This window comes from Anabrus simplex, chromosome 8 (genome assembly GCF_040414725.1).
Source record: "Anabrus simplex isolate iqAnaSimp1 chromosome 8, ASM4041472v1, whole genome shotgun sequence".
Taxonomy (NCBI): Eukaryota; Metazoa; Arthropoda; class Insecta; order Orthoptera; family Tettigoniidae; genus Anabrus; species Anabrus simplex.
Genome location: NC_090272.1, coordinates 17,379,047 through 17,395,127, shown reverse-complemented (window position 1 = coordinate 17,395,127; position 16,081 = coordinate 17,379,047). Strand labels below are relative to the sequence as shown.

At 40.5% G+C, this 16,081-nt stretch overlaps 1 protein-coding gene across 3 annotated transcripts in view; it reads left to right on the top strand.

Annotated features, from left to right (window-relative positions):
* LOC136879210 (uncharacterized) overlaps positions 1-16,081 on the top strand; it is a 1,250,431-nt gene that overhangs the window by 753,389 nt on the left and 480,961 nt on the right. For all 3 annotated transcript variants that reach the window (XM_067153008.2, XM_067153007.2, XM_068228965.1), the window contains one exon: positions 4,059-4,205. In XM_067153008.2, the coding sequence (XP_067009109.2) occupies positions 4,059-4,205 (147 nt within the window). The remainder of the gene's footprint in view (positions 1-4,058; positions 4,206-16,081) is intronic.

Here is a 16,081-nt window from a genome sequence, read left to right as displayed (position 1 = left end):
AAAAGACAGTCTTTATGAGGATGTAAAAAGGCAGGTGGAGAGTGGGTGCCTACCATTATAATGAAAACTCCCCAACATGATTGTGACTGATGGTATGCAAGCGGGTCTACCATTGCAGTGACAATTCCCTAACACAGTCTTCATATGAGAAAATATTTTTGGTGACTTCCCCGTCGCGTTTCTAGGATAACGTTAAGAGCTATGCAATTTAATACAATCTTGCTCACAACGTGTACACTAGAATTATGTATACAATGTAGAATTCCGTAGTGAAGCACGGATACATCAGCTAGATTTTTAAATAAATTTAGAATGAACTACGATGATACAAGACGCTTATTGTCCAACGCCACACCGACAATATTAAGAATTTCCTAGTCACCTCATCCCCTCTGCCAACGATACGGAGTAATGTGACGACTTTCAGTCGAACATCACCACTACTACTGAGCGAGTTAGCTATGTGGTTCACAGCATGTAGCTCATAGGTTGCATTCGGGATATAATGAGTTGTAATCCCACTGCGTGGTACAAATCTGCCCACGCAAAAGTGATTGATGTGGCACTCAATGAAAGCTGTAGAATAATTATTACTGGTGTACTGAAGCCAACTCCTCTCGAGAAAATCAATTACCTTACCGGTATTGCTCCTTGTGATGTCAGGAGAGAGGTTGCTGCTCATAACGAAAGGCTTAAAACAAATTTAATGCCTTCACATCCACTCTATGGATACCAACCTGATGTCAGGAGAGAGGTTGCTGCTCATAACGAAAGGCTTAAAACAAATTTAATGCCTTCACATCCACTCTATGGATACCAACCTGCCCAGCGAAGACTGAAGTCCAGAAAAGCCTTTTTAACATCTTCAGAACACCTGGAAGGGTCATAGGACAAAGTCAGGATTACCAAATGGAAACAAAATACCCCTAGCCTTTTGAAATGGATCGAACCGCGGGAAGTGTTGCCTCCCGGTCACACCGAGGACTGGTTGACATGGAGGTCCTTAAACAGACTTAGATCTGGAGTGGGTGGAACCAGAGCGAATCTACAATAATGGAACTTCCCCATCGATACGGCCTTTTGAGACTGTGGTGAACTTCTGAAAACCTAACCACTGTGTCCATCAAACTGCACAATGGAAGAATTGGTGCTGGCCAATCCAAATGCCCTTGAAGTGGCCAAATTTTGGGCCGAATCGGTGTGACAACTGTATGACATATATTGTTGAAGACCTTTTACTTGTATATATTTGTGTTTATGGTTTGTTTCTTTTAAATGTAGTGTTATTCTATTGTACTTCTGATTCGAATAAAGAAATCCTGGTCTCTTCCCAGTTGGCATTTTGTATGGATTCAGCCTAATTTTACGACCGGATGCCCTTCTTGATGACGCCAACCCTAGGTCTAGTTCTGTGGAGGCTTGTGTTATGTTCTGTTGAGTGTAGATGAAGGAGGTTATCCATTCAGAGGAATTAACTGTCGACTACACGATTAAAATCCTCAGCCCGGTCGAATCCGGGGCCCTCTGAACGAAAGGCCAGCACGCTGATCATTCAACCAAGGAGCCGGACACTAAGGTTCGATCCTGGCACAGTACGATGGTATTTGAAGGTGCTCAAACCCCTCAGCCTCATGTCAGAATATGTACTGGCACGTAAAAAACTCCTGCGGAATCACATTCCGGCATCTCGGCTTACCCGAAACAGTAGGTAGTAGGACGTAAAACTAATAATAATTTAGGAAAAACAAGTATTCTAGAAGAGCATCCGTGGCTCAGCCGGCCTCTCACCGCTGGGTTCCGCGGTTCAAATCCCGGTCACTCCATGTGAGATTTGTGCTGGACAAAGTGGAGGCAGGACAGGTTTTTCTCCGGGTACTCCGGTTTTGCCTATATATCTCATTCCAGCAACACTCTCCAATACCGTATAATTTCATCTGTCATTCATTAATCATTGCCCCAGAGGAGTGCGACAGGTTTCGGCACCGGCACAATTCCTATCCTCGCCGCTAGATGGGGCTTCATTCATTCCATTCCATTCAATTCCTGACCCGGTCGAATGTATGGAAATAGGCTGTGGATTTTCAAGTATTCTAGAGCAACGGAGTACAAGTTTTGAAGTGAAGAATGGTGTAATAAAGTATCCCTTAATAATAATAATAATAATAATAATAATAATAATAATAATAATAATAATAATAATAATAATAATAATAAAATAAGAACAAGAAGTTGCAGGATAAACAATTTGAAATAATTGTTGAAAAAGAGAACAGTCCTTCGTGTGTTGATGATCTTAAATCACATTACATAACTTTCCTGAATAATTCACTTCGATATTTTTGGAAGAAGATTATGCTAATGCCGATTTTTTATTCCCTTACCTTTTACTCACTGAGACACGACTTATCGCTACGATGGGATAGGAAAAGGCAAGAACTGCGAAGGAAGTGGCTGTGGCATTAATTAAGGCAGAGCAGCCCCCTCATTTGCCTGATGTGAAAATGGGAATCACTGTTGATGCAAAAGTCTACCTAGAGAAGTACCTTGCCCTCTTCAAAGTGAACCCTTTCAGCAAAGAGGCAATTTAAGCCGGACATGACTTACTCTCTTCAATCTCAGACAACAAAAGGAAAACTTGGTTGAAACTGATGGAGGAAACATATTCCTCAGGTAATAGTCAAAAGGCTTGGAGGCTTCTGAAAAAACCGAACAGTGACTCAACCAAATGCTCAGTCGATGCTAATGCCACAGCCAATCATATCAATTCACAGTTGCTTAATAATGGCAAATCACGATCATCTATTAGTAAATCAGAGTCAAACATTGTGACCGGCGAATCTGAGGGTATCAGTACTTTAGCCAGACCATTTAATTTCACTGAATTAGAAACTGGTGTTACAATGTGCAAAAATGGTAAAGGTGCAGGTTTGGACGAAATCTGCACTGAGCAAATAAGCACTTCGGTTCTGGAACAAAGTTGTGGCTTGTGGAATAATTCAAAAACTACCTGGCCTCATCCAAAAACCCAAGGATTTGGCGCAAGGCACGGGTGATTGCAATCCTAAAACAAGGCAAAAACCCTGAAGATCCAAAAAGTTACAGGCCAATATATTTTCTATGCCACTTGTATAAAAACATGGAACGAATGATTTTGAATCGCCTTTCCGAAGTTATTGACCTACTTCTTATTCCACAACAGTCAGGATTTAGACCTGGAAGAATATGCATTTCCTACATTTTGCATCTAACTCAGCACATTCAAGTTGGCTTTGAGTTTTAAAAAAGTCACAGGCGTCGCATTTGTTGATCTCACTCTTGAATCCTGTTTAGAAATTTCACAGTCTTACTAAAGATTTTGATTTAACACGACTGGTAGCTACACTTCTTCATAACCGCCGATTCTTTGTTGAATTTAAGGGTCGGCGAAGTCGTTGGCGAACTAAAAAGAACGGCTTGCCTCAAGGGAGTGTACTGGCGCCTTTGTTATTTAATATATACACAAATGATCAGCCACAGGCTGAAGACACCAAGAGTTTCATGTATGCTGATGACCTTGCTCTCACTATCCGGTCAGATACTTTTGAAGCGATAGAATGCACCCTGAAAGCTGCCCTAGAAGAACTCGGCAACTACTATGATCAAAACCAACTTGTGCCAAACCCGAGCTAAACCCATGTTTGTGAATTCCATTTACGAGATCGACAAGCCTCGTTGTGACATGGAATGGAGCTACGCTAGACCACTCTCGATCGCAGTGTCACTGTATGAATGTAAAACAAAAGGTCTCTTCCAGAAACACATTACTTAGAAAACTTGTTGGATCTACTTGGGGCACACACCCACTGCACTAGCCTTATGTTACTCCGCCGGTGAGTATAAAAATGTTCCAAACTTAACGTCATACACAACTAGTGCCAATCCTGCAGTACAGTTGGACAGGTGGAAGTGGAGTAAAAACAATACATTGTGCAGCTGTCCACAGCATGGACCTCATACAGTGTCTAACTTCGCTGATAGTGACTAAGGAATGGAAATAATACTCTTTTTCCTGTTTCCAGGAAGCAAATGTGAAGGAGGAACGTGAGAAGGCTAGTGATGCCAGCACCAAGGCAAGTATGGCCGAGAGGAAAGAGATTAGCAAGCTGAAGGATGACCTGGCAGCCAACAAGGAACAAGTCCAGGAACTCACGCACAAGTTGGAGAAGGTAACCTCATCTCTCTCTCTCTGTTTTTATTTTTATACAAGCTCTCCTAGACTCCATTAAGTTACCACCTATTTGTTTATCTCGTATGGCAAGTATACAAAAGAAAAAGAAAATTTACAATATATACAAGGACAAGAATGTTGGTAGCGTTCACATTTACAAATCGATGTCAAGTTGCTGTAGCTATTCTAAGAAGGAGGGTGTAGCACTGATGACATCTTGGGCTGGTCCATCATACTTCCTCAGAGGGCACTCCTCAATAATGTGTTGCACTGACTCCGCACTCACAGGCAGGGGATTCTCTAAGTCCCCACTTATGTAGCGTGTCATTGCATCTAGCGTGACCTATTCTTAAATGGTTGAGTTTAGACCATTGGTGTCTCTTCACGTGCAATCCTGGAAGTCCAGGTGTGGGGTCTTGGATGCCTTGGTGTTCTCATGGATTGGGAGATTCTGTGGATGATCAGGATGGTGTAACTTATTCCACTCGCGTATTGTCTCTTCCTGTCGTCTCATTTCCGGAGGTGGTATGTTACTGATAGTATGTAGCCATGGGATTGGGGTGGATTTTAGTGTGCCTGTTATGGTTCTCATACATTCATCCAAATGGACGTCGATATTCCTAATATAAGTGCTGTGTTGCGACACCGGGGCAAAATATTCAGGAACTGAATAAACCCTGGTGAGGGTAGTTGTGCGTAGTAAGCTCCCCATGTCATACCAGCTAGTTTCTTCATGATGTTTTTTCTTGACTTAAGTTTCTGACTTGTATTTTTCAGGTGTTTTTTGTATGTTAAAGAACGGTCTAAGGTGATTCCAAGGTTCTTGGGATCAAATTATGTTTAATTCTTCGTTGGCAGAACACAACTTTGAGCTTTTGGTGAGCTATTTGGTTACACAGATGGAATGAGCACACTTCTATCTTAGCCGGATTTGGGCAAAGTCTCCACTTCGTGTAGTATGCATTCAAGGTTTCCAAGTCATAGGAGAGAATGCTTTCCCCCCTTCTCATGTGACAGTTTGGACAACAATGGGTAAGTCGTCAGCATAGCTGAAGGTGTCAGGCATTTCACTGATGTACAAGTTGAAAAGTAGTGGGGCTAATACAGACCCTTGAGGTAGTTCATATTTCAATGTAAAAGACTTGCTTGTCTTTTGCCCTATGGTGACCTTGAAGTACCAATTTGTCAGAATGTTATTCAAAAGAGCTGTAAGTTTTCGGCAGCATTTATGCTTTTCAGTTTTAAATAGTAGTCAATCCAGCCATACTGTGTCATATGCCGCTGTCAGGTCAACAAAAGCGACATACGTCTTTAGCTTCTTCTGAAATTCTGCCTCAATAGCAAAGGCAGAAACAAAGCAAAGTCATCTCTGGACAGGCCATGAAAGTCCTTGGAGGGGTAAAGTGGTTAGCTCTACGTCCGGGCCTCAATATATAATGTTAATGCTAATACTTGTTCAGAGCAGCTTCGTTTGATTCTGAAACCCGCCTTGTGTGTTGGTGTTTTGTCATTTATTATTTCCTGGATTCGGTAGAGGTTGGGGCGTTCCAACAATTTGTAGCAAACACTCAGTAGTGAAATAGGGATCATCTGCTGGTTTTCCTGGTTTGAGAATTACCATCTTGAACTCCGGGGGAATGATTTCTGTCTCTAATACATCATTGAAGAAGTTCTTGAGCCATCTTATAAAATCAGAGAAAATACCACCTGAACCTGCGGCCTTTCTCATGTTTAGCATGATGATGGCTTTCTAAATTTCTTCTTGGCTGAATGAATTTGCAAGAGTAGAGTTGTTTTGGAGGCTGTTGTCCAATTTCTTCATCTCTCTCTCAATGTGCTTCTTCGTAGTGGGGTCTATTGGAATTTTGTCAGATCTTGATTTGATATGTAGTGCCATTTCATTTCGTGTTATTCCTGGCTCCTCTTTGTGTATGTTTGAAGCAGCGCCAAGTTTCCTAAGGAGGGTCTATACTTTTCTGCTGGAGTGAGTAAAGCTCAGTTGAGAAGTTAGATCTCTCCATTTCTCTTTTCTTCCTTTACTCAGATCTTCTAATATCCTTTTTCCAGTTTCAGGATCACCAGTTTTTTTTACAAATATCATACATTTTCTGGGTAGTTTTATCCCAGCATGGAATATATTGCTTCCTGAATCCCCGGGGTTGTTTCGATTAGTTGCACCGATGACAACGCCTAGAAACGTCTTGTAATTTTCTGCTTTCGGTGGAATCCATATCAGACTACTATTTACTTCTGATCTGTACTGGTCCCAGTTTGCCTTCTTGAAGTTCCATCTTGGTTTGTGTATGGATCTGACAATTGGTATTTCAAGACCGATATTGATAAGTGTGGGTCTGTTTTGGCTCCTTGGAAAATGTTGAAGGACTTTTCTTGTGTGGTCTAGGGGGAGTTCCCTTTCATCTGTGGAAACAATAACCAGATTAGGGTTGGTGTCAGATTACTATCTAGCAGAATGGAATGTTTCCTCTGCTTCAGCATCAAAATTGAGATACAGGTCTTGGCTATCACACCACATAGACAGTTTTCATCTATTTTCATCATTGTTTGGGTAGCCCCAGGGTGAGTGCCGGCTGTTAAAGTCTCGTACGTATATACAAGGAGTGGGCAGTGAAGGCAGTGGTGGAGTGATGCGATAGTCAAACGATCTAGTTTGGTGATTGGTGATTATTTCTGTATCTTTAACTTTTTGGGAGTTCACTTCTGAAATGTTGCAAATATTATTTCTGGCTTACATGTTTGATCCATGGACAGGTGAGAAAAGACTCGTTATAATTTTGTATCCTGCAATATTACCTCTGCTTTCCGAATCTTCCTCTGTCATATGAGTTTCTTGTATTGTTAAGATGTTGGCAGTTAGTTTATTAAGGTATTCGCATTTGTCCTTTGACAGGTCTTCTGCATTTATCTGTAGATTGTGTGCGCTGGTTCCAAGCTTCCTTGTCAGTTGGCTCTGATGAGTGCCTTTGGTAGGTTTCATCCTTGGTTTCATATTCTGATGTAACTTTGAATGACCGTGAGAGATCCAGGATCTAGTTCGGTCGCCTATTTGTGTAGACTATCAGCCGTCCTGCATAAGCAGTCCGTTGCCCAGGGTTCACCACGAGGAGGTTATATCTACACGTCACACCTACCACCTTTTGTTTATCTGTCACCCTCACTGTTGCCTTTCCCTTCACAGATTCACTTCATTCCCAACTTGCTCCATGTCGTCCAACTCTAAAGAGTTCCATCACTGTTAAAGCAAATGAAACAGTTATTTCTCTGGAGCAGTTGTTCATACTGGATATGGGAAATGTAAGTCCCAGACAGAGCATTTCATCCCCTGCTTTCTTACAGGTCTCTGAAATAGATCAATGTACAGGAGGCCTACAAATACCAACGGTTACTTTAAATAGAGTAAAATTTTGGATGAAAACGATCAGCATTGGACATTTTTTAAATTTCCACGTTTCTATACAGCACAAATTTGCAGCAAAACTCTCACTGATACACTCGTAGCTTGCATTCTCAGGTCAGTAACGCTCGTTCAAAAGCTAGCAGAAGCAATGCTATTCCATTTGAGTTACGGAGGTTGGGAAGGAAGTGTATCCTGGTCAGAGAGAATCCACAAAGGAACAAGACGTAGCATCACGATAAAATGAGCTTAGCTATCCCTGACACCGTATGAATGGTGATCGACAGTAAATTACAAAAACATCTAAACAAATATCTTTTAGAAAATGAAACAAGAATACCAAAACGAAGGAAGAACGTATATGAAAATTTAGTGACAGGTCCTCGACCATTGAAGAGCAACCCAATCACCTCCCAGCAACTGGCAGATATGTGATACTTTTCTTCAGGGTAGGTTCGTAGTGTCTATTTTTTTCAGAATCAACTTCTCAAACCTTATTGTCGGATCAATAACAACGCCGATTTTCCTCTTCCTGGCAGTCACGATACTGTCTCCGTGCTTACTGGATCCATCATTAGAGGTACACTGTATTTCTTCAAAGACTTTTCAGAAGTTCTGCAGTACTGCTCCTGACCATGTAATGCCTGTTATTTCCCAATAGTTCCCCTTTAAGAAACCAAGAATGTGAGGGAGGTTTTCTATCTCGTTGCAGTGACGGAAATGGTTTTCTTGGATTCTACCGGGAACGCTTCGGACTGCTAACACGTTACAGTTCATTTTAAGTTGAAAATCCATTGTAATCCAGATGTGTGATTGTGTCCTTTCTGAAAAATGCAAGACACCTTTCCCACGGTGCGATAGTTTTTTCCAGGTTTAAACTAGAGATTCCTCAGTTTCTTCCAAATAGTCTGTACCTTAGGTTGTAAACGAGGAGCAAAGCCAAGACTAGCCTTTACTTCAACAGCAGAGTGCAGCCTGACACTGTCGTACTGCCACACCATTGGTGAGTTTCGGTGAGGTGCACCCTCGACTACCATAATGATATTAGAACGCATTTTAGAGAGATTGAAGATATAAACATTTCATTTTGTAGGTAAAGCAGTCCAGGATGTAAATGCCGAGTGATGCAGCTTGTGTAAGTGTGGTGTCAGGAGCTACTTGTTAGACAATGTTAGCTTTTTCATGGTCTAAAATTAAATGAAATTAGTAAGCAATGTCATGTTGAATAAAACGGAAGTGAGAATATATTTTCCCCCTAGAAAAGATACTAAAAATAGAAAAACCCCAAATCTTATTAACTGGTGCCAAAGAAGAATATTAGGATGAACACAATTACCAATCAGATTGAAGAGAGGACAACTGTTATTCACGATAATATATCGTCCCTCCTCTGGCAAACTAACAAATCTGCAAATTGTCAAAAAATTAGGAGAGTTGAAAGTAGTTGTCATTTCTCATATCAAATCAATCTTTATATTTAATAATTGGTTTTATTTGTTAGACATACAGAATGAACTACAAATGTCAGACTTTGTTAGAGACAAGACAACCTATCGTACAAAGTATACAGAAAGCCAACTCAGACGTCGCACACTATTGACAACGAGTCAAACCACCCATTCACACACAAAATAGCAGGACTGAATACAATGATACACAGCTATTTCCATACCATTGAACACAACGAATTTCAGTAAAGAATTACAAATCATTAAACAAATCGTGAAAGAAAACAATCACCCTCCGGGCACAGTAGATAAACTATTAAATAAACATACAAAAAATCGCCGAGAAAGCACCACACATGACCAAGAAAAATACGTGGCTCTCAACTACGTTAACAAGGACGCATACAAAGTAGCCAATATTTCCAACGAATAAGGTTTAAAAGTAGCGTTTAGAACGAACAACGCACTAGACAGACACATCAGCAAGTGCAACTAAGCAAAAAAGACCCTTTCTCAAAGTCAGGAGTATATGAACTCAAGTGCCAAGAACCTAACTGCAACGCCACATATATAGGTCAAACGAAACGTAATCTCCACACAAGATACAAAGAACACAAAAACGCCATAAGATATAATCGTCATTCAGCCTTCGGGGAGCACATATACGACTGTTCACACCATTTCACAGATATCAACGCTGATCTAAAAATTTGTCGTATCAAAAATATAAGTAAATCTCTGAATACAAAGGAAGCAATAGAAATTTACATCGCAAAAATGCTAATGTAACTAACCTGAATGACCATTCACATTTAAAAAATCCCCCCTCTTCGCTCTACTAACATAACATCTGACAACACTTACTCATTAAATTAGCTTTTATCAAAATAATAACATTTATTAGTTAGTCCCTATTTCTATTCCGTACTTTATTCGCCTAAAATCATTCATTTACATTCATCCATATTACACAAAAGTACATTTTAACATGAATTAGTTCAACAACCTTCTCACCCCTCTCCAGTGTTGATAGAAGTTCCACAGTGCTCCAGTTGCTCCGCAATAATTCTCCTTGCCCTCACGGCTGTACAGTATACTGGACTTATCATCCAGTAGGAGAGAGCTACAACGCTCCACAAGGCCCATCAAATGCTTCCCCTCCACTCTCCTCTCCGCTGTACAGTATACTGGACTTATCATGCAGTAAGAAAGTGCCACTACGTTCCACAAGGCCCCTCGCGTGCTTCCCCTCCCCTCTTCTCTCCGCTGTACAGATATTGGACTTATCATCCAGTAGGAGAGAGCCACAACGTTCCGCAAGGCCCCTCGCGTGCTTCCCCTCCTTTCCCCTCTACGCGCACAGTGTTCCTTTTCTGAAAACCAAAATGAACCAATAAAGAATCGGACAATCATTTCGCATACGCAGTTTAACAAGACGAGAACTTATCACAAAACGTAAGTCCTATATCGTGCAGGGTGTTTCACGAAACGTCCACTTTTCGTTTTCACTTCGTTTTTGCAGCAGAAAGAGCACTTTCATGCTCGTCATCTCCATCATCTTCCACTTGGAAGGTATCCTGCGATGAAGTCATCTCCAGTGGGTACAAACGTTGAATGGGCCTGATCATGTTCCGTCCAGCAGTCTGCACTCGAAGTACTCTTATGTTACCAGGAAACATCTCAATCACATTACATAAGGCCAATCATTTTTTCCTCTGATCAGAGCCTACTAACACAATGTCACAAATCTTTAGCATCCTTCGACACTTTTCTTTAACTTGCGGCTGTACTAAAAGGCTCAGGTATTCATCACGTAATCTTTTCCTCAATTCCTCCCGTAAACGCTGCAGGTACTTGACTCGTCTTCTGAGGTCGGTCTTGTCAAGGCAATCGAGATCAGGGACTCCAATGGACCGGTTGTCCTGCAGGAACATTGCAGGAGTCAATGGCACTAAGTCGTTTGGATCCTCAGACAGGTACGTCAAAGGCCTAGAATTTACCTCAGACTCCACATCGCATAGGGCAGTCAAAGCCTCTTCATAGCTGAGAGAGGTTCTTCCCAATTTACTCTTCAACAACTTCTTTACTATTTGAATGATCCTCTCCCACCATTTAACCAAGGGCCGTAAATGGAGTGAATTTCCACTGGATCCTCCTTGAAGATGTTTCCTCTTCTATCTTAAGCCAGTCCAAAGAGTCAAAGGAATTCACAACTTCTGTGAAGTTGGTTCCTTTGTCACTGTATATAACTCTGGGTCGACCCCGCCTTGCAATAAATCTCCTAAGACCTTGAAGAAATGATTCTGTGGAAAGGTTTAACACCAGATCAATATGTATAGCTCGATACACAGTACAAGTAAATAACAAAATCCAAGATTTCTCTCCTCCCCTTAAAATCAACGCTCCAGCAAGATCAACCCCACTGTCCTCGTAGATTGACGAATCTTTCACTCTATCTTCTGGCAATGGTGCAGGATCTACATCAATTTTCTTCGACTCGAATCGTCGATATTTGACACATTTTGAGATCACCCTCCGTACTGTCTTCCGACCTCTTAAAATCCAGTATTCTTCCCTTAATATTCTAAGTAACACCTCAACACCCGCATGAGAATATTGTTTGGCTCTTATGGTGAGAAGCAAACAAAAAAGATGAATTTACATACATACATTACATACATTATCATTATAGACTGTTATGCCTTTCAGCGTCCAGTCTGCAAGCCTCTGAGGATTTACTAAACGTCGCCACAATCCTCGATTTGCAACTAGTGTTGTGGCCTCATTTAGTTCTATACCTCTTATCTTTAAATCGTTAGAAACCGAGTCTAACCATCGTCGTCTTGGTCTCCCTCTACTTCTCTTACCCTCCATAACAGAGTCCATTATTCTCCTAGGTAACCTATCCTCCTCCATTCGCCTCACATGACCCCACCACCGAAGCCGGCTTATGCGTACAGCTTCATCCATCGAGTTCATTCCTAAATTAGACTTTATCTCCTCATTCCGAGTACCCTCCTGCCATTGTTCCCACCTGTTTGTACCAGCAATCATTCTTGCTACTTTCATGTCTGTTACTTCTAACTTATGAATAAGATATCCTGAGTCCACCCAGCTTTCGCTCCCGTAAAGCAAAGTTGGTCTGAAAACAGACCGATGTAAAGATAGTTTCGTCTGGGAGCTGACTTCCTTCTTACAGAATACTGCTGATCGCAACTGCGAGCTCACTTCATTAGCTTTACTACACCTTGATTCAATCTCACTTACTATATTACCATCCTGGGAGAGCACACAACCTAAATACTTGAAATTATCGACCTGTTCTAGCTTTGTATCACCAATCTGACATTCAATTATGTTGAATTTCTTACCTTCTGACATCAATTTAGTCTTCGAGAGGCTAATTTTCATACCATACTCATTGCACCTATTTTCAAGTTCCAAGATATTAGACTGCAGGCTTTCGGCACAGTCTGGCATTAAGACCAAGTCGTCAGCATAGGCCAAACTGCTTACTACATTTCCACCTAACTGAATCCCTCCCTGCCATTTTATACCTTTCAGCAGATGATCCATGTAAACTACGAACAGCAAAGGTGAGAGATTACAGCCTTGTCTAACTCCAGTAAGTACCCTGAACCAAGAACTCATTCTACCATAAATTCTCACTGAAGCCCAATTGTCAACATAAATGCCTTTGATTGATTTTAATAATCTACCTTTAATTCCATAGTCCCCCAGTATGGCGAACATCTTTTCCCTCGGTACCCTGTCATATGCTTTCTCTAGATCTACGAAACACAAATACAACTGCCTATTCCTCTCGTAGCATTTTTCACTTACCTGGCGCATACTGAAAATCTGATCCTGACAGCCTCTCTGTGGTCTGAAACCACACTGGTTTTCAACCAACTTCCTCTCAACGACTGATCGCACCCTCCCTTCCAAGATGCCAGTGAATACTTTGCCTGGTATACTAATCAATGAGATACCTCGATAGTTGTTGCAATCCTTCCTGTTCCCTTGTTTATAGATAGGTGCAATTACTGCTTTTGTCCAATCTGAAGGTACCTTACCAACACTCCACGCTAATTTTACTACTCTATGAAGCCATTTCATTCCTGCCTTCCCACTATACTTCACCATTTCAGGTCTAATTTCATCTATTCCTGCTGCTTATGACAATGGAGTTTATTTACTATCCTTTCCACTTCCTCAAGCATAATTTCACCAACATCATTTTCCTCCTCCCCATGAAATTTTCCTGTGGGCCAAAAATTTATTTTTATTCCCTGGTGTTTCAGGATCAATATTCCACTACGCACTTAACTATAAAAGTAAAACATTAACGTCAAAAATAAAGTAAGGTGAACTCCAGTGTCTGCTGTGCTCTGTGAGGAAACGCGTCGATTCGGGCAAAGGCAGTCACACAAGCAGACACTAGCACATGCTGGAAGATTCCACTCTATATGAAATCAAAGATTTACAGAATGCTTGCACATCTGGTGGCATTGTATAAGACGGAGTGATACAAAGAAACAAGAACTTGCTATGCAAATGAACAAGCTTTGATTGCTGATGAGACTGGACCATGCGAGAAACCAGGATGTTGCTCCAATAACTGTCTGAGTTGATACAGCGCTGTCAACTACAAGGGCAGCCAAGGAAAACGATGGCTCTATGCTCTATTCTTGGTTGGCAAATGGGCCAATGTGCAAAGCAGTGTACACTAACGAGGAGGAGAGTTATTGTGCAGGGTACACTGGACCTTGACTTATTTATCTCCAATGATAATAACAGAAGAGTGGACATCAATTTCATCTCAACGTTTTATTTATTTATTTATTTATTTATTTATTTATTTATTTATTTATTTATTTTTTTTTAATTCGTTAGGGCCATCTATGGACCACGGTGCTTGTGTTTTAGCTGTTTCTTGAAGTCATCGTCGTTGTTTGCCACAATTGGTGTTCTTAGCGGCTGGTTTGGCAGCTGTTTTCTTGTTGGTACCTCGAGCTTTCCTGATGGCCCAGTAGTCCTTCATTTTCCGGCTAAATTCAATCTTACGTTCCTCAGACCATTTCCTGGTCTCGTCTTTTGGTCTGTGGGTAACTTCTGTGAGGGATGTTACAAAGGATTTAGTTTTAAGAGTTGTATGATAGTTACTCCGATCAGCTATTTATTTATTTATTTATTTATTTATTTATTTATTTATTTATTTATTTATTTATTTATTTGTGGCGAAGTTAGGGCTCAAATGCAACGCCCCTTAATAATAATATAATGAATGACGAACGTCACAGGGACGTGCGTTCACAAGATAAATATTAAAGGAGCAATAATACATAACAAACAAGGAAGAGTGCAGGAAGCAACCCAATAGGAACGAGAGAGGAGTGGATTAAGGGACTACGGGACAAACAACATCAAAGTGACACCCAAAATTTTCATAAAATAAAAATAAAAATATAATTAATAAATAATGGTTACCACAATACATCAATTTTAAAGAAAATTAAATACCTGAGGAATCATTATAAAATTGCAAGAGAAAACCAACACAATACTGCGAGGTAAGATGAACAATCATTAAATTAATTAAATAAATGTAAATTGAATGGTATCTCTAATAAATAGTACTTTTCTGTACCCAAAAATATGTATATACATATGTACTAATGCATCGGTTTAATTAAATAGTTATTATTAATAGACACATGTCTGAAGAATGTTAATATAAATTAATTTAAAATTTAATACAGAAAGGGGAAGCCATTAAAATGAAATTCGAGAGCTTTCGACAGCACTCCAGTGGAAAAAATTAGATCCCACCAACCCACATCTAAATGAGGGAACCCGACGTATCATCATATACACAGAACACTGCAAATACAGACATAATGTCAACTCAGGAGACACGCCCAGAAAAAAACTACGACCTAAATAAAACCAAAATTTAAGACCACAACCTCATGTTAAGGAGAGGCAATTAATAAAAATACCGACACATAATTTACAGGATAGAACCAGTTCACAATTACGTCACCGTGAGCCCCCCAAAAGTTGCAGTTCCAGAAGGAAACAGTCATAATAATAATAATCACGGAGCAATTCACAAGATGCACTTATCGCGCCGGCGACAATTCACAATAATGACAATAATAAGTTACGTAACCGTCAGACCAGAGCAGATAACACAACAATACAAATCAGGAGCGATAAGATAAGGACCAGGTGTCATTATCTTTCGCACTCGGGTTGTCTAAGCCCCCGATTAAAATGAAAAATTATAATGGCATTGTTGACAAACGTTAAGGTAAATACGGGATTACTAAAATAATTAGATAGCTGGAGTCGCTTAAGTGCGGCCAGTATCCAGTATTCGGGAGATAGTAGGTTCGAACCACACTGTCGGCAGCCCTGAAATTTTTTTTCGTGATTTCCCATTTTCACACCAAGCAAATGCTGGGGCTGTACCTTAATTAAGGACACGGCCGCTTCCTTCCCACTCCTAGCCCTTTCCTGTCCCATCGTCTCCGTAAGACCTATCTTTGTCGGTGCGACGTTAAACAACTACCAAAAAAATAATTAGAACAAGGATCTCATTAAAAGCCCGCAATAGGGATGAAAAACTCATTAAGCCAAGATTAATATCAGAGAGAGAGAAAAACAAATTTTAAATTACCCAAAAATAATAATAATAATGTAAATTAAAAAATTAGAGACAAGTGTAAGTGCAGTGTTAGGTCAATTATGGGCACACGAAAGCCAAAACACGCGACAAGAAGCACGAATCACACCCAAGAGAGTAACCACAAACATGAACATGAACCCACAATACATCACGATAGGAGAGACAAATAATATACCAAATTTCAAGGAAAAAGGCACACGCATAAGGGCATAGCATAGAAAATCACCAGCAAATACACCGAAAAATAAGCCCGGGCGAAGAGAATGACAAATTTTAAACAACAAGGAAACAGAAAATTTCAAATATCTCAGCACAATAAT